This window comes from Sorghum bicolor, chromosome 7, assembly GCF_000003195.3.
Source record: "Sorghum bicolor cultivar BTx623 chromosome 7, Sorghum_bicolor_NCBIv3, whole genome shotgun sequence".
Classification (NCBI taxonomy): Eukaryota; Viridiplantae; Streptophyta; class Magnoliopsida; order Poales; family Poaceae; genus Sorghum; species Sorghum bicolor.
Window position 1 is genome coordinate 9701808 of NC_012876.2, and position 18728 is coordinate 9720535.

The following is an 18728-nucleotide window of genomic DNA, read 5'->3' on the forward strand; positions in this document are numbered from 1 at the left end:
TAAATTGTTTGCTCAGCTATTGATGTATACTGTTGCTTAGTTAGAAAACTAAGAGTTTGAAATAGAGAGTGCCTTTTCATCTCTCTGTCCTATATTTTTTGTACTTATTTCTGAAACCCTTTTTAATGTGTTCTTTGTAGTTCAATAATTTCATGCTGATATAAGTTAAGTCACACAATATGGAACAGATTCTCTGTAGTCGAGTTTAACTGAAGACATCATCTTTGGGTCTCAAATTGAACAAAAAGATAAGGAGTAAATTATGCTCTGGCCCATCCAGAATGAAAATATGATCTTCATTTCCTTTGAATTTTTGTTGTTGCAATACATCTTGGTGAGGCTTGGTCTCTGCCGAGGCTCCCTCTGAGCTTGAGAAAGTAAAGCATACCATCGAGCCTTGACCCTAGGCTCGCGTAGAGTCTTAAGAAAACTAGGCAATTATATAAGAGACATTTCTTTATTGCTTTCTCAAGACGAGAAATTATACAAAGCTCAGGAACTTAGGGGTAAAAGCGGCGTAGCTGTTCGATATTCTAAGCACTGGAGTAGACTTCGCCTTTCTCGTTAGCTAACTTGTATGTCCTTGGTCGGAGTACCTTGGCGACGACGAAAGGACCCTTACAAGGAGGGGTGAGCTTGTGGCGTCCTTGGTTGCTCTATCTTAGCCTCAGTACCAAGTCGCCGACCCTGAAGGCCCGGCCTCGGATGCGTCGGCTGTGGTAGCGACGCAGAGCCTGCTGGTATTTGGTCGAGTGTAGAAGGGCTACGTCTCGGGCTTTTTCCACCTGATCCAGGGCGTCTTCTTGGAAAGTCTTGTTGTTGTGCTCGTCATAAGCCTTTACTCTCGGGACGTCATACTCTAAATCCATGGGGAAGACGGTCTCGGACCCATAAACCATGAAGAAGGGAATGAATCTCGTTGCTCGACTTCGGGATGTTCTTAGGCTCTAGATGACAGTGGGAAGCTCGGTGAGTCATTTTTTGCCAAACTTGTTCAACTGGTTGAAGATCCTGGGTTTTAGACCATGGAGGATCATGTCATTGGCACGTTCTACTTGCCCGTTGGTCCTCAGATGAGCCACTGCTGCCCAGTCCACACGTATGTGGTGCTCGTCACAAAACTCTGGGAACTTCCTTCTAGTGAACTGTGTCCCATTGTCGGTGATGATGGAGTTTGGAACCCCAAACCGATGTATGATGTCGGTGAAGAACGATACTGCTTGCTTAGATTTGATCTTGGCAATGGGACGAGCCTCGATCCACTTTTAGAACTTATCAACTGCAACGAGCAAATGAGTGAAGCCCCCGGGTGCTTCCTATAGGGGCCCAACGAGGTCAAGGCCCGATATAGTGAAAGGCCATGTAATGGAAATCGTTTGCAGAGCCTGTGCCAGAAGATGGGTCTGTCGTGTGTAGAACTAAAAGCCCTCATAGGTTCGCATGATTTTCGTGGCGTCTGCCACAGCGGTTGGCCAGTAGAAGCCTTGTCAGAAGTCATTTCTGAGGCGTCGCGTGGTGGCCGCAAGCCCCCAAGTGTATTTCTTGGAGAAGGCTTCTGCCCTCTCTAGAGGTGATACAATGTTGTAGTACTCCTGAAGGGCTGCACATGTACAATTCTCTGTTGAGAAGCACAAATGTCTTAGCTCGACGAGCGAGTCGCCGTGCCGAGGTTGGATCTGAGGGAAGAACTTCGTCGATTTATCTTATTCCTAGTGATACTAAAGTTCTAGAGATTTATCTTTTAAAAAACCTTAAATGCTATGTGATTAGTTCCTTGTATGACAGAGATTGAATTCCTACCACAACCATATACACATGGACTAGGAAAACTACTTATATTTACTGCATGTATTTGTAATGAGTGTTTTCGAGCTTTGTTGACCTTTAGAGGCTTCTCATGCTCTTAAATCAAGATTACGCACACTGCACTCACAAATGCACTACTCCTATACTGGGGGTAGGCATACCAACATGCTTTTCATTTAAGATCCATCCAAAAATATTCTACTCCTACACTAGGAGGAACACCAAAAACATATTTTCCATCCATCCAATCACCCCATTGCCACCAAATAAGGCTCCAATGTTCTTGTTGTTATTTCTCAAAAATTCTGTTGCAGAGAAGAGGCATGTGGCTATGCAAAAGTTATTCTAAAAGAAATATGAATAAAATAGCCCATGTTCTCTAGCAAGAGTTTTCAAGATCCAAAAGAGAGGTATGTTTCTTTAAGGAGCAAAAGTAGAATTAGGTTTTTACCATTGACACCATTCATAACCACTTCCACCATATATCACACCCCACTCCTCATATTCATACACATGCACATCTTGATTTGACTATATGACTCGTTTCTCTGGACCCATTGCTTGACTTTACAATATATGCTTGCAAGTATGCATACGCTATCTCCATACCCATAAGCTACACATAAACCTTAGTTGTAGGGTGAGAGAGAGAAGGCACAACATCATTTCTGCCTTGGTGAGGATCCACAAACACCACGAGACTTGAGAGGGTCATACAAAGGAATCATTGAGTTTTATTTTAAAAATTTATAAAACTCTAGATTTATGGTTGAACAAAGAGCTTGAGACATAGTGATTGGCTTAACTATTCTGTCTTTCAATTGCTCAAGACCCAAGTGAAGGCTACAAGCCCCATGGTTGAAGGTAACATGGATGAGTTCGAAAGTCAGATTAGGGGCATGAAAACATCATAGCAACTCTTAATCTATCGCTGAGTTTAGCATTGCTCAGGGATGAGCAAAGGTTAAGCTTGGGAGAGTTGTTGATGGTAGACAACTACTAAAATAAACCATCGACTAAACATGAATAAGGGAATAAATCAAACTCCAACATAGAATTAGGGGTTAAATTGATAGAATTTCACAGGTTTTGATGAATTTGTGTTTCTACAAGGGTTACTCGGGAAAAGAGGTAAAGAAGACCCACACGTTGGGCTAAAAAGTATATTCCACATGGAAACCAACATAGGAAGGATACAGAAAATACGAGAAGGCGACCCACCGAAGGGGGCCACCTGACATAGAGCCAATTCGGCCGACCCCACCCCCAGGTCGGCCAAAGTATGGCCCCGCGTGCCTATCAGCCACTGTCTCCGCATGTCGGTTCTCCACCGCCTTAAGTATTGCATCTACAACCTTAATTAAAGTCGGTTTAATCTGAGGGCTCTGATTCATTGCTCCGACCTATATAAACCACCTACCCTTGGTTCAAGGCACCAAGTCATTTGATCAAGTCATCAGAGCTAGAAACCCTAATCTCCTCAAAGCTCCATCATATTCTAGGGCATAGCTACCTAGGCAAGAATTAATGGGAGGCTTCGCTTAGAGATTCCAGATCTTGTCAAAAGCACGGCTTGATAAAGCCTCCTGTAACCTCTATTGTATCTTTTTGTATTTATTTGTTAGCTACAATAGATTTAACGTTGTTCTATATAGCTTAAGTTCATTTAACTGATAAGACATGACAGAAAATATTGTTGACCTATGCTAGGATTAGCCGAGCAAGGGGTGCCGAGGAGGGCCGCGGTGCTTGACGAGGAGCGCTGTCTCCCAGGCCATCCAACATCGTGGGCTGCTCTAGCACCATCGCCACCGCCGACAGCATGGGGAGTCGGCCGATCGGGCTGCAATGCAAATGCAACGGGGGTGGGAGATAGATGTGGATGTGGCAGTGTGAGGAGATGAGGAGACGTGCGGCGCAACACAGAGCCAAGCATCGCTGTCGCTGGTGGGTGCGTGCGCTCGTCGAAACGACAGCAGCAGCAAGGCGGAGCGCTAGCGGCGATTCCAGATGGGTGCGGTCGCCACGACGGTTCGAGATGAAAGTAAGCAGAGTTTTTATTATATTTTATTTATTATTGAGCAACACGATAGTAAATCATATTATAATATGGGTATGCTCTAATCCAACAAAATAATAATTACAGTTATGAAAGTAAGCAGAGTTTTTATTATATTTTATTGAGCAACTCGACACGAGCCGTGCAATGAATAGTGTTGGGCCGTTCGGGTGAGCAAGCCCACCAACGCGGGCGTCCGGACGATGCAACGTCCTGCTCACAGTGTTTCCGATAGACAAGACATAAGAGAAAAAATCAGCACCTGGCCTGGCCGGTACCTTGTAAATATGAATTGCAAACACAAAGGAACAACACACAAAGCAGTCAATACGAAGTCCAAAAAACCCGTGTTAAACAAACACACACACTGCAGCTTTCCATCTCCCAGTATTTTTGGTAGCCCCATGATTTTTTTTTTCACTCACCGAAGCAAACGCACATGTGTGACAAAGGTGCCGAATAGGCCAAAGACTACAGCTTTCAAGAACTTTGTACTTTACAAACTATTCATCCATCTTGAGTGAACTCAGCCGTCTTGTTCTTTGATCAAGCTCAGCCATGACAACAGTCTCCTGCTTTTTCCTTTCCTTTGTGATTGTGTTTGTTGTCATTGAACCAATCTTGTCAAATGCAAACTGGAAAAAAAGGAAGGGTTTAAGGTCCTCAACCAATGTTTGGCAAAATAAGTTATCTACAATAGAGTTACAGATTATATTTCATTGTGATTTTACTAGAAACCTGTCTTCTTACTTTTTTTTTTCTAATTTTTTAACTACTGCTATAAGATATTTGCATAGACTAGAAAGCAATGTATCACCTCCTACACCAAATTTGTTGGTACAACAATACAATAAAGTACAAGAAAATTCCTTCTATGCCATTGGAATTTATACCTATCTCTTCAATGCCATTAAAAAAATATATCATCCCTTCTATGCCATTGTTTTTATTTTTTTTATCTCCGTTCTGTGCCATTGCTATTAGATTATACGCAAAATCTTAGTTGCTGCCATCTGCCACGTGGTTGTACATGCCACCTCACTGGCACAAAGAAGACGAGGTCTCTCCTCACGATGGCGCCTCTCCGCAGCTCGTCATGGCAGGGCATCCTCGCGATCTGTTGTCGGCGCCCAGGAAGGAGTAGAAGCCACTATGACTGCCAAGGGATGAGAGAGGAGTTGGTGTCGCCCCTCTGCGTCTGCCTCCTTTTGGCCATGGCACCGCTCAAGGGCGGCCATGGAGCTTAAAGTCCTGGATCCAATGATGGTGTCGTGGCAGCACAGTGGTTTAAACCTTTGCATGGCCCACCTTTCTCTGTGCCCATGCCCTTACCTGCACTGCCCCGTGTGCATGTGTTGCTCCCTGCGCTGAGCTGCCTCTTCTCCCCATCCTACCGCGCCACGCATTGCGAATGCATGCGTCTGCAGTCTGCAATCAGACCCAGCTGCCTGCAGCAGCTGCTTGCTGTGTGCCAGCAATGCGGCCCGTGCCACCTGCTGCTGTCCATCCCACCCATGAACTCCCACATGCGGAGGATTGCCACGTCGGGGAACTCAGACAGCACGACCATGTAGGCAGCACCGCTGCATGCCACGACATTGATAGAGTAGTCGTGTGAACGCTAGCACAGCAAATTGCAGGCTATATGTCCATGCCCGAGTGGCTCCAGAAGTTGGGCACAGCCTCACCACCAGCGCAGCACAGAACAACATACAAGTTCTACTGTGATGCGCTCTAATGCATGGTGGTGGCCAGGAGCCGACAATGTTCCGGGACACCCTGACTTATTCACAAAGTAGACTGGGTTCTCCTCGCCGCCCCTATGCTTCACTCTCTATGATGTGTTCCTTCTTGACTTACAGCACTGCTTTTCCCTTCTCTACCTCGCAGTATCTGACTACAGAAACATCCTGTTGTAGCTATGCTCTATGCTCTCTGAACTTCTTTGACTAATCCGTGTTTTCATTTTCAGGGATGCTCGTTAATTAATGGGGGAATAAGCAGAGAGATGAGGTCAGCATCCACCTAAATGGCATAGAGGGGAGGAGAAAAATAGAACTAATGGCACTCAAGAAAAGTTATATTTTTCAATGGCAATAGGTTTAAATTTCAATGGCATAGAAGAATTTTCTCAAAGATTATGAATATATCAGCAAAGGATAGAACTATGAAATAACAGTCAAGAAGATTTACTGTCAGGAGTTCATCAGGGTCATATAGATGATGTGTGGTTGTTTGCAAAATATCAATCACATCACCGATATGTTGGATGCGTAGTAGATCATCTTCTCGCATCTGCAAATTTGGTGGACATAAGTAATGTGAAAGGAAAAGTAATCTTTACCTGATATAGGCTAGGGAGTCAGGACACGTGAAGTATATAGGAGGCTTCATGAGGTACCTTGAAAATTGCAAGAGCAACATGGAACAAAACCTTGGCTCCTTCATTGAATAAAACATCCCATACCCGAAGTGTTGTCTGCTCACATCAATGAAAAGAAGTGTAAAAATAAAACTTCAAATGATTATGAGCAAATCATACAGGGGACAACATAAATTTTGATACTGATGGAACTTTTGTGTAACCTCTGAAGGCAGGCTCTTTGAGAAGAGGCACAAAAACCATTCTGTAGCAACAAGTGAAACATCAAACCCCATTGCTTCAAGATGAGCAGCAATCCTATATCAATGCCCAATAAAATACAGTAAGAAATCATGGCCTGATGGTTTCAGATTTATATTGGTTAGTGGCGGCATCTCAAAAACATAAAGGGAAAGAAATACCTTGGACACTTCTTAGCCAGGAGATCTTTGAATACCCTCTGCTCGACATGGCATCCAGAAAGAGTGTCAGTATAGCAATCACTGACAAGTACATTCTCAAGGAGTACAGCAAGCATCCAAAATGCATCCTCCTCTGTCTTCATCACAAGCAACAAGAGTGCAGCTACGTAGTTTAGACCCTGCAGTGGATGCAGTTATTGATGGATGTGCTTAATGATATAATCTGATTTTATAATCTGACACTATGCTAACCTGGCAGTATCCAACTTCTGAATCACGGAATGAGTACCCCACAAGTACCCGTCGCAGAGATGCCTGACCCTTGTCACTGTTCAACCAAGGATGACAAGGGAAAGTGCGAGGAAGATCCTATAAAATCCCTATCATTAGTATTACTATTACTATCAACATAATTGTATCAGAATAAGAAAATTATAAAATGAAACACCCACATTTGTAACAAAGTGAATTTATGCAGATACTTTAGGTTCTTTCGATGGGGTATTGGGGTTAATTTACTGGCATAACAGAGTAAACTAATGACAATACTTAAGATTTACAAACACAAACTACAGTATCAAAGGACCATCTTTCTATTTTAAACTTGAATAGTGACCACAAAGAAACATGGGTTCTATATGCTGCAAGATAAGAAAGCACCAATCTCCATATAACAAGTCCATAACATGTTCACAAAACTCACATGATCAATTTGCCTTGTGGCTGGCGTGGTCTTCCCCTCAGTAGCACGAATTAGCTCATCATAGTATGTTTCTGGTACTGTTGACCGTTTCTTGGCTGCTCCTGACACAGATAACCAAACCTTTGGCCTCAGCACCGGTGGCACACCTTTCCTGATCAACCTCCTCAATGTAATTGTATTAGTGAGCACTGACAACTTGAGTGATGTGACGCTGATCACCCCCTCATTTGAAGAAATCTTTGGTTGGAGGTACCAATTTGCACCCTTGCTTGCCTCCAGCGCCCACCACACCCTGCCTTGCTCCCTGATCCTCTCCCTCACCTCGTTCAGCACATTGACATCATCCACATTGCCCTTCACCATGAACCCGTACAGGTCCTCAAACTTGACAGACATGAGGTGTACATTGAACAAACTCTTCTTGGCTGTGTTGTACCTGATGGTGTGGGTGTTGGTGGGCATCGATGCGGTGGGCGTGTTCCATAGTGTCCTCCTCCTGGAGTTGAAATCATCTGCCACGTCCCTGGTTTGGATCCCAAACATGTTCTTCTGCACAAATTTCACCTCCTCTATTTGCCAGGCTTCTTCTCCACCGATCTATTTGCTAATAATCTACTCCAAAAGAAAACCTGTGTAATATATCTACCAATCTACACCCAAATCTTTCCTACCCTCTTCTTAGATGTTTCTTGCGTTCTTGGTTTCCATCTTAATCCTGGACCCCTACAAGCATTTCAAAAATAAAACCTGGAATTTATCGCATTTCGTATTAAACGACGAGCAATCAGGACAAGAACTCCCGAGAAAGAACGCAACTAGTTGAAGAAAATGCAAATCACCTGCCGACTGCAAGAACCCTCACAGATCTTTCCTTCTCTGCTGATTTATTGACCAAGAACCAAGAAGAGGAGCGGATCGGCTCGGTCGGTGCTGCTCGCTCTTGTGGATTAGAAGCGAAGGCAACACCGACGGCCGCAGATTGGGAGCAGCGACGACGACCAGCTGCGGCAACGGCTAAAAAGGGGATGGCTCCTTGCTCCTTGCCCCTATTTGAACCCTATTTTGGGAGGCCTGGCTCTGATTAAAGTCGGATCAGGAGCTCCACATTTGGATCACCAGCGTCGAATGGCGAAAGATTTTGATAGTATTTACAGGTTCTCGCAAATCGCAATGGTGGATTGGTAGCGGCAGCTTTCTTGCCAATTTGGTGAAACGATGGAGTTTGGGATACGGATTTATTCTTGTTGTGACCGTGTCAACTCCTACTAATCAATTTGTTTGGTGTAGTCCTTTCAGATCTTTTTTTTTTGACAATATCCATTCAGATCTTTAGATGTGAAATTAATGTTCTCTCTGGCACATGTCAGCTTCACCATATAAAATGTTTTTTTTCGCAAAATAGCTAACAATTTTTTAAGTAAAAAGTTTACATAACCTCTCAAACTATTTAAGATGGACTACTTCATCTCCAAATTATAAAATCGGATATTTTACCCCTTAAATTTTCAAAATCGATCAAATAACCCCTCAAGTGGTTTTAGAGGGTGGTTTTGTCTTTTTCTTTTTTATTTATTTCCGCTGAATCTTTAGAAAAATTATAATAAATCACGGAAAAATTATAAAACAAAATTTCAATTTTGTTAGACTTATCTAGCTAGAGAGTGGAAAGTTCATTACTTCAGTTATCTACTATTTTATTCCTATTATTTCAAACTTGTCTAAGTTTTAAATTTGATAAAACATGTTTCTCGCTCCATTTGGATTTGGTACGCGATTCCTTTCGATTTGGTACACGTTTTGAGAACATTTTTCTTATTTTTTGAGAACATGTTCCATGTTATCATTTTATTTCAATTTACACGTTCTGTTTGGGTTTGGTACGAGCTGCAGTTGTATACCCCCCTCGTTTCATAGGTTTTGAAGATGTCGTACCGCATACTACGTTCCCGTACCACATCCCCAACGTTTTAAGTAAGCCTGGGCAAATTACCTGATACCCATTACCCGTACCCGAATTATCCGGACCCGGACCCAAATTACCCGAACCCGAGGTACCTAATCCTAAATTCGTATAGCGATTTTGATTACCTGAAGTTAGTTTGGATAATTCGGGTAAACTATCGGAATTACCCAAACATTTGTCTATGTCTTTTTGTATTTATCGTGTATTGTTAGTTAAATATTAGAACTTATCAATTTATTAGAATATAATTCTCTTTGTTTGAACAAGTGATAGTAATATATTATTCTCTATAAAATGCTATTGAAATTCTATACAAATTGCTGCTGAAATTATATATAAATTGCTATTGAAAATTTGTGTAGTGTGTTGTTTTCTAAAAATTTGGGTAAATCGAGAATACCCGAACCTAAATTATCGGGTACCCGAAATTGCGGATAGTGTTTTTTCGAGACTAATATTGGATAATAATTTTTATTACTCGAATTTTAAATTACCGAATTACTTGATCCGAAAAAATCAGGTAACCCGAATGCCCAGGCTTAGTTCCGGGAACGTGGCTGCTAAGGTCTAGTCCCTATGTAATTAGTTTTATAATTAACTCAAATTTAATCCTCCTAATTAGCATCCAAACATTCAATATGACGCGTGCTACACTTTAGTCCCCGGATCAAACACCCTTTTTAATTTGGAACAATTATATTTAAGGAGAAATTATTGGCTTGTCTTCAAACAATTTTTTTGGTGATGCAATATTCATAATAGCAGAAGATATGAAGCCAAAAAATTATATTTATACTAGATGGTATCCCACGTGTTGCTGTGAAAATTTTGTATTAACATGAAAAATTTAAGGAGTGAGAAATGAAATTTAAATGGTGTAACATTATTAAGAATCATCGATGGGGTGAAGTGTATTTTACGATATATGAAAAGGAACATGCGTTGCTCTCGGAATTAGGGTCAATATTTTAGTAGCACCGAATGAATAAACCAAAGAGTAAAGTAACATAAACTTATATTATTTTGGTGAACATGTGTTCGTATGACAAAAGACAAATACACTTTAATTTCAGATGTTACTACTCTGTAGAGCGCCTGGCAAGATGCCGGCACTCACAGGTCACAGCGTGGCCCTGTATCTTGAGTTTTTTTGACGGCAGAACTGTGGAGTCTAAGAAAATTATGATTTTTAAAAGATTCAACCAAGTAAATAAAAAAAGACAAAACTTTTATAGCAAAAACTTTATATTAAAATATACTATATTATATGTTTACTAAGTAGATCTACATACGTGGAGTCTAAAAAAGTTGGATTTTTCATTTTATGATTTTTCTATAATTTATTATGATTTTTCAAAAAATTAGCTAAAATAATTAAAAAATAAAAAGACAAAACTGTAGCAAAACAAAACCGTATTCGGAACCGCTCAAATAAAGTAAAAGGCATGGTTCAAGAAGTTGTGAGAGGTAGTTTGCTCGGTTTTGAAGTTGAGATAGAAAAAATAAACTTTTGTGAAAATTAGAGGAGGGAAAGTAATGTTTTTCCTATAGAAATCCATTTAGCGCGAGGCCCGACAGCCTGGCCCGAAATGGGAGAAGGCCACCGGCCCACTGCAGAGCTAGCCGCGGCCAATACAAGCCCATTTTTTATTAAAATAAATAAGCCCCTCTGATTCCCTCGGCCCACCGATATTGCTGCCGGTCTGCTGCCACCGCCTCAACCACATCTCGCGCCAGCTTGTTCGCTTGAGGCCTTGTTTAGTTCACTCAAAAATAAAAAGCTTTTTAATTCTGTTACATCGGCACATGTATGGAGTATTAAATATAGATAAAAATAAAAACTAATTGTACAGTTTGCCTGTAAATCGCAAGATGATTGAACAATGTTTGTCAAATAAAAACAAAAATACTACAGTTTTAAAAATAAAAAAATGGATCTAAACAAGGCCTGAGTTTATTGCCGAATCAGCCAGTCATTATGTAATATTTTTCTCTTACAATAAATCAGACAACAATATTTTCTGTCATGGCTTATTAGCCAAACAAACAAGGCGCTGCTCCGCGCACTTTTCCATGCATGGGCCGCTATGACTGGGCCGTCCGCTTCTTCCCCGATGGGGGCGAGGGCGGCGCGCTAGTGCTGCTCCTTGAGCTGCTGACCAAGGACGTGGCGAAGGCGTGTTTCTCAACCAGGCCACCGGGATGGCGTCCCCCAAGTGGCAGGTTTGTTTTATGAATTACAAAGTTGTATCTGTGAGTAAGCGCGCAAAAGTCAGCACTTACAGGTGGAATCTGTTAATGTATACCCAAGATGATGGCCTCACAATCGAGTGAGCGGTCACTGTCGTCAAAGAACCAAAAGTGTCTGAAACCAAGACTGTCTCTGTGTTCAAGGAGCCACCTTTGGACCTGTCGGTGCATCTTGGCAGTTTGTTATTGGAGGATGACACATCTGATGTCACTTTCAAGGGTCACCGGTGTTCAAGGCAAAGTTCTATGGGCCTGAGATGGAGGAGAATCTAGGTTGCATTGCTGTTGAGGATGTGCGGCCTGCTGTCTTAAAAGCCATGCTCCATTTCATCTACACTGACTCATTGCCTGATATGGATGCTCTTGGCGATGTTGATAAGCAAGAAATGATTCGGCATTTGCTGGTGATTGCAGATCAGTATGAAATGAAGAGGCTGAAGTTGATGTGCGAAGACAGCCTCTGCAACAGCCTTAGTGTGGATTCTGTCTGAGCAGCATAATTTATGCATCCTAAAAGATGCTTGCATCGAGTATATTGCGTTCTCAAACAAGATTGATGATGTGGTGGCAAGACAAGGCTATGTTCAGATAAAAAGATTGTGTCCTTCAGTTTTGCTGGAGGTATTGGAGAAGTCAAGCAAGTTTCCCCGGGTCTAGTGCTATCTGCAATTCTGCATAGACTGAAACTACTTCATACCAGTTTCCTTGTAAAAATGTCCGGACAGCTTTGATGTTGGAATGATGGAGTATATTTACTGTTGAGATGTTTACTTTCTCTGTACATGTACTGTCAAAATACCTGTTCATCTAACATCAGATTTCAGTTTACTGAGAATTCAATATTGGTTTTGTGGCGGTGGCTGCCTTCGTGACAACTAGCCATTGCACCAAACTAATGAAACAAAGGCGTATGTCGACACTATTTTAATGAGGGATTAATCAGCATATCAATTCTAACATGTTTATTCTGTTTTGTGGCTGTTGAAATCTAGTACAACACTCTTAATTTGGTACCAGAGTTGTTCCTAACACTTGTTCCTGTGCACTGCATCTTCTGTTCTGGGAGTGATACATCCATAATTTCATGTTTTGACTCCTCTTAGTTTTGTTTTGTTTTGTTTTGTTTTTGCAAAGTAAAGCTTAACATACTATTCATCTAACTGTGAAGGCAAAAGGAAATTTTATTGTATTTTCGATTATTAAAATTACAAGTGCAAATTAGGATTTTAATTTCACTGTCTATGCCAAATTTAACATATATACTGTATTCATCTAACCTGAATAATTTAGATGATGTTGATCATGGCGCTATACCCTATACTGTCCTCAAACTTATCTTAAATAGTTAACCATTAAAATTAAGGAATTCCTCCTACATTAATTATTTCCATCTACAGTCTACAATTATGGAACTCTCCACTGGTTTACACTTTTACTTCATCAGATGAATACAATTTTTTGCTTCTGAATTGAACCCTGATCAAATTATCTGATTATATATTCCCCGCTTCCTTTGTTCCTATCATTTTGAAAAGCTTACGCAAATTTTATGGGTAGATATCATGAAAAATTTGGAACCAATTGCAGCTTATAAAGTTTTTGCAGTGTATCATTTCATCAGTCCTGTATTTGTACCTTCCTCTTTCTACATGAACACACAAAACTTCACACATTGCGATTAGGATTATTACCAGCATATATAAATCTACTTCCAACTGTTCATATGATTCAATAAGCTACAACGAATCAACCAGATTACATTCAAATTGAGACACTATATATTTCGCTGAAACTTACATTGTCTTCTCCAATGCTTCTATAGCCACGTCATCACCCATTTCAACTTTATTTGAAGACGATGCCATCAAACCCATTTCACTTTTATCTGAAGACGATTCCATGAATTGGATGGAAGCATGTTTAAGCCTGTCGCAGCCATGGCGATCTGCTAGAACCAAAGTCCTAGCCGCGTTTTCCACATGGAGTGTCCTGGCAAGGATGTGCTCGCACATCACCTTGAGCCTGTCAACGGCATATCGATCCGCGGCCGCTAGCAAATCCTGGACCAGCTCTCTCATCTCGTCCATGCCCAGATGGCTCATCGCCGGCAAGGAGTCGGTGTAGATGAAATGGAGCAACGCCCTGAAAGTTTCAGGCCGCATGTCACGTACCGTGACGACGACGACGACAGTGTGCGCGTCGTCTGCTGTCTCCGTCGTCGAACTGGAGCCGTAGAGCTCCGCCTCGAACACCGGCGACCGCGCGGCGAGGATGATCCTGTGAGCTGCGAATGCCTCCCCATCCACATCGAACGTCACGTCGGCGCCTTCCTGGGACACGAGCAGGTCGCCGATGTGCAGGTGCAGGTCGCGCTCGGGCACCCTGCAGCCGATCTCCGGCGCGCCACGGGACGACGACGACGACGACGTGAGCGCCGTCCCGGTGACGCCCGTCACGACGCACGCGACGGTGACCGCGTCGTCGCGGAGGTACGCCGAGGACGACGCCTCCAGCTCGCACCGTCTCATGAGCCTCGGCACGCCGTGGCTGGAGCGCCGCCTCCGTTCGTGGCGGCAGGTCGGGATAGGGTAGGGGTAAGGGTGCACGCGGCAGCAGCAGCAGGCGGCGTTGTCGAACACCGCCGTCGTGTCCTCCGGCTGGAACGACGGCAGCCCCGTGGCGCGGTTGACTAGGCCCAGGTTGAAGGACGCCCTCACCCGGGCGGGGCGGGTGACGAGCGCGAGGGAGACGGAGACGTACCCGGAGCTGCCCGGCGCGTCGTCGTCGCCGTCGGGGTAGAAGAGGATTGCCCACTGGTACCCTCCGACGGTGAAGCCGACGGACTCGACGACGACGCACCTGTTGCGGTCGCCGGTGCCGACGCCCCTGCGCCTCCTGTGGAGGAGGTGACTGTACCTTGTGACCTCGAGCATGTGCGCGCCTTGTTGCCGCGCATCGCCGGCGATTGGGTCCGCCCACGCCGTCAGTGGCATGTGTTCGACGAAGTGGCTGGTGATCGCGAGGGAGAGGGATCTCATGGCTGAGACCAAAGCGGTCGGAGACTTTGGTGCCGTTGATCTACGTACCGGTCAACGGTCAGAGCCGGCCGTGAGCCGGTGACCAATCGCCTCTTATTGAGGCTGACATGTGGACCACCATAGGCCAACACTTCCGATTGTGATTTTTATGAATCAATTTTAGCCTCACAACTTCAGCGCAAAACGGATGATGTAGCTGCAAAAATATATAAAACCATTCCCAAATTATGTTCAATTGAAGTCTGCATCTTATTCGGTTTCTCAATTTTTTTCCTATAAGATAAAGGAAAACAATTCTACTGTATTCTCAAGTATTCCAGTAATATTAATAATACAAAACTAATTAACAGTGGCAATGTTCCTCAAGTATTTCAGTATAAATAAAATGTGGACATAAACAGTACATTTTTCCTTAAAAATTACTTCCTCTGTCCCTTTTTAATTGTCGATGTTGGTGTATGTGCCACAAGTTTGACTCGATTTGTAGAAAATACGTGCAACATTTGTATCTCCAAATAAATTTTTTAAAAATTTAGATTCAAAGGTCTTTCTAATGATACTAATTATATATTGTAAATATTAATATTTTTAATATATAATTGCCGGCGGTTGTTTTTCGAGAAACGCAAGTGACAATTAAAAAAGGACGGAGGAAGTAGCATTCTTTGAATTTAGTAGAAAACATCAAACACACTGGCAAACAGTTTAGCCTCACAACTTTAGTGCAAAACTGAGAGTATTATAGAGTCGAAAAAAATACACAAATAAGAAGAGCACGCATAGATCAATATGCATATGCTTGCTATATCTTGCAACCACAATGTGGTGGTCTAGGTGGCCAAATTCATATGAAGATATTTATTCCTCTAATTATATTCAATTGAAATCTATATCTTATTCAGTTTCTCAAATTTTCCCTATACAATAGAGTAAAATAATTCTAATGTATTTTCAAGCATCCTACTAATATCAGTAATAAGAAACCAATTAACAATGGCAATGCCATTTTAAAAGTTATTCATATTAGTGTGCACTGCTACTCAGCTCAGTAAATTCGATTGTTACGTTTATAAGAAAAATTGATGTTCGACTATACAGGTACCGGACATTTATATACATATAAACGTGGACAGAAACGGTACATAAAAAAAAAGTCGTGCCTGAATTGGTATAAAACATCAAGCACCCTGGAAAACAAACAGCTACTGTCATATGGCTAATAGTAATAGCTACCGTCACACTGGAAAACATCAAGTAACATATATAGGAGTATTTATTAGGATACCACTAGCTAATAACAAATAAACTGTTCAAATAAGAAACTGAAAATTGATAGCTAAATCTTATTGGTATTTAACTAAAGAAAGAACTAATAAACTAGGCACTATCTATGAGATGGACGATCCATCTTGGGCTTGCAGTGCTCTTGTCATCACCTTTTTGCTGATCTTACTCATCCTGCCCATTGCATCAGCTAGCACAGAAGGTGAAGTTTTCGCAAGATCCATGTACCCTTGTGTGGCCACGACATCTTGCGCATTATTCGAACAACACATGAACTCGACGCAAGCATGCTTGAGCTTGTCGCAGTGATGCTGATCAGCCAACGCCAGCGTCGTCGCCACGTTCTGCACGTCGAGGTTGTTGCAGAGGATGCTCTGGCAGATGAGCTTCAGCCTCTCGATGGCGTACCTGTCCGCCGCCACCAGCAGGTGCCGGACCATGTCGCAGTTCTTGCTGTGGTAGTCCCTGGAGAGGTCCTCGTTGTGATCCATGGAGTCCGTGTAGACGAAGTAGAGCATCGCTCTGAACACGTCAGGCTGCATGTCCTCGACGACGACGGGCCGCGTCCCCATCCCGACCTCTCTCATGGGTCCGCAGAGCTCCGCCTTGAACACCGGCGACCGCATGGCGAGCACGAGCCTGTGCGCCGCGAACGTCTCGCCGGCGACGGCGAACGTCACGTCGGCGCCTTCCCTGCTCTCCAGCAGCTCCGCGAGCTGACGCTTGAGGTTGGACGGCGGCACCCTGATGCTGGGGAACGTCCTGGACTTGGACACCTTGGGCTCCTTCCTCACGGTGACCACGCACTCCATGGTGAGGCGGTCGTTCTTGACGTAGGTGCCCTCGAGCTCGCCGCGGCCGATGCACATGCAGTGGCAGACCACCTTGTCCTTCTCCGGGTCCAGCTCCCTCGTGATGACCAGCGTCGGGTGCACCGACGTCGAGACGCCCGTGCCCGGGTTCACGAGGCGGAGGTCGCAGGAGGCGCGCACCTTGCCGCTCGTGCTGAGGAGCCGGAGGTACGCCGAGACGAAGTCGAAGCCCCCGGCCAGCTCCTCGCCGTAGCCGTCCGGGTAGAAGAAGATGACCCACTGGTGGCCGGCCACGTTGAAGACGCCCGATCTGATGAAGTAGTCGGCGCCCATCCCGCGGTGCTTGCTGTACCCGAGGATGTCGAATACGTGCGTGCCCTGCGCCGTCTCCGGCGGCGGGCAAGTCGACGCCGTCTTCGCTTGGGTCGTCATCATGCTGCCGTGGCGAGAGGCGGCGGCGGCGGGCGGCGGCGGACCTACGACGACCTGCCAGTGCCGGGAGAGGGAGGGAGAGAAATCAATCAGCCCGGCGACGACAGCATGCAGAGCGCGCGTAATCGGTGGATCTCCGATCCCCCCCGTTCTTGGTTTGGCGCGACATGGATCTGATGATGAAGGTGCCGTGATCTCGTTCCTGGACCGGTGGTGGGATCGGATGGGGTGGGAGGAGGAGGAAGAGAATCGGAGGTCGTGGCCGGAGACGATCGAACCTGAGAAGACGGCCGGATCGGAGGAGACGGCGACGAGTGGAGCGACGCTGTGGAATCGTACATACAAAAATGGAACAACCGTCTGACTGCCTCGTTGTGATTCTAGTCATCGAGAGGCTTAAGTGGGCCTAGGCCTACCTGCTCAAAGGGGCCCATCAAGAGAATGGGCCTTGGTTGAGTACGTTGTGATTCTAGTAGCTTTTCCTCAAAAAAAAAAAAAGAAAAGAAAAACCTAGTAGTAGCTCCAAGCCAAATTCACTTGGACAGGGAAGGCAGAAGAGGAACACGGCAGACACATGAACAAATAGTAGCAACAACCAACCATTATCCAAGAAAAAGCCGTACAAATCAATTGTGAGGATTCCTCCCACTCCTTTCAAATTTTGAAAGAATCTCATATAGGTGAACTCACATATGGCAAGATGATTGGGAATGAACTAGCAGCCTTTTTAGCAAGGGTACTTTTCATATAGTTGAATGTAGAGGTGATGTACATTGGTGGCCCAAGGTGAGTGAACCATCTCTCAAAATCGATATATAATCAAGATGGATCCTTTTTTCAGTTTCATGTATATTACTCCATCCATCCCAAATTATAAGTCATTCCAAGAATCTTGGAGAGTCAAAGTTTTTCAAGTTTGACCAAATTTATATAGCAAAATAATAACATTTTTGGTACCAACCAAGTATCGTTAGATTCTTTGTTAGTTATATTTTCATAGTGTACCTATTTTATGACATGAATCTTTATATTTCTCTCTATATTTTTTTGTCAAACTTGAAAATGCTTTGACTCTCCAAGAGGGCCTACATATCTCAGGAATGCTTGCCAGACAGTCTGAGCGCTCCCAAGCATTTGATTTCGAATGCATGAGGCTTAGATGCTTGTCTAACTTCAGAGCTGCATAGGAGACTCAGATTATAGTCATCTTGGTCAATCCAATAACAATCAAACTTAATTCCTTACACATTTTTTTTCATACGCGTGTCGAAATTGTTGACGCCTTCACAATCAACTTGCCCAAGACAAAAACAAATTCAATTAAGGCTTATTTGAATGTTCATGTATCCACCTCAATTCATGTGTATTAGGGTTGATTTTCGTATTTGATCTGCCAACCCCACTATGATACACATGTATTGAGGTGGATATTGGAGTATTCAAATAAGCCATCAGCATGACAGATATGTCGGTGGTGGAATATATTCTCCTAAATATATTCAGAAAAATTCCGACACATTTCCTGAGATGCCTTGGATTGCCACTGCACGTAAGAAAACCCTGAGGGCATTTTTATGATCAAATTCTATGAAGGAAA

General features: G+C 43.6%; 4 protein-coding genes across 4 annotated transcripts; 1 reads left to right on the top strand and 3 right to left on the bottom strand.

Moving 5' to 3' along the window:
• Positions 4109–8618, bottom strand: LOC8072185 (growth hormone-regulated TBC protein 1). The gene is made up of 8 exons (XM_002445192.2): positions 8192–8618; positions 7353–8075; positions 6902–7018; positions 6650–6828; positions 6452–6545; positions 6267–6344; positions 6059–6160; positions 4109–4500 (listed from the first exon to the last, which is right to left on the bottom strand). Exons 2-8 carry the CDS (start codon positions 7893–7895, stop codon positions 4369–4371), a joined length of 1245 nt encoding a protein of 414 aa, XP_002445237.1. The 5' UTR covers positions 7896–8075; positions 8192–8618; the 3' UTR covers positions 4109–4368.
• LOC8086067 (BTB/POZ and MATH domain-containing protein 3) lies at positions 11393–12056 on the top strand. The gene is made up of 2 exons (XM_021465572.1): positions 11393–11495; positions 11785–12056. Exons 1-2 carry the CDS (start codon positions 11393–11395, stop codon positions 12054–12056), a joined length of 375 nt encoding a protein of 124 aa, XP_021321247.1.
• Positions 13244–14607, bottom strand: LOC8072186 (BTB/POZ and MATH domain-containing protein 1). Its single transcript, XM_021465852.1, has one exon. It carries the CDS (start codon positions 14601–14603, stop codon positions 13359–13361), a length of 1245 nt encoding a protein of 414 aa, XP_021321527.1. The 5' UTR covers positions 14604–14607; the 3' UTR covers positions 13244–13358.
• Positions 15757–17471, bottom strand: LOC8086068 (BTB/POZ and MATH domain-containing protein 2). Its single transcript, XM_002445194.2, has 2 exons — positions 17410–17471; positions 15757–17185 (listed from the first exon to the last, which is right to left on the bottom strand). The coding sequence occupies exon 2, from the start codon at positions 17132–17134 to the stop codon at positions 15992–15994; it is 1143 nt and encodes a 380-aa protein (XP_002445239.2). The 5' UTR covers positions 17135–17185; positions 17410–17471; the 3' UTR covers positions 15757–15991.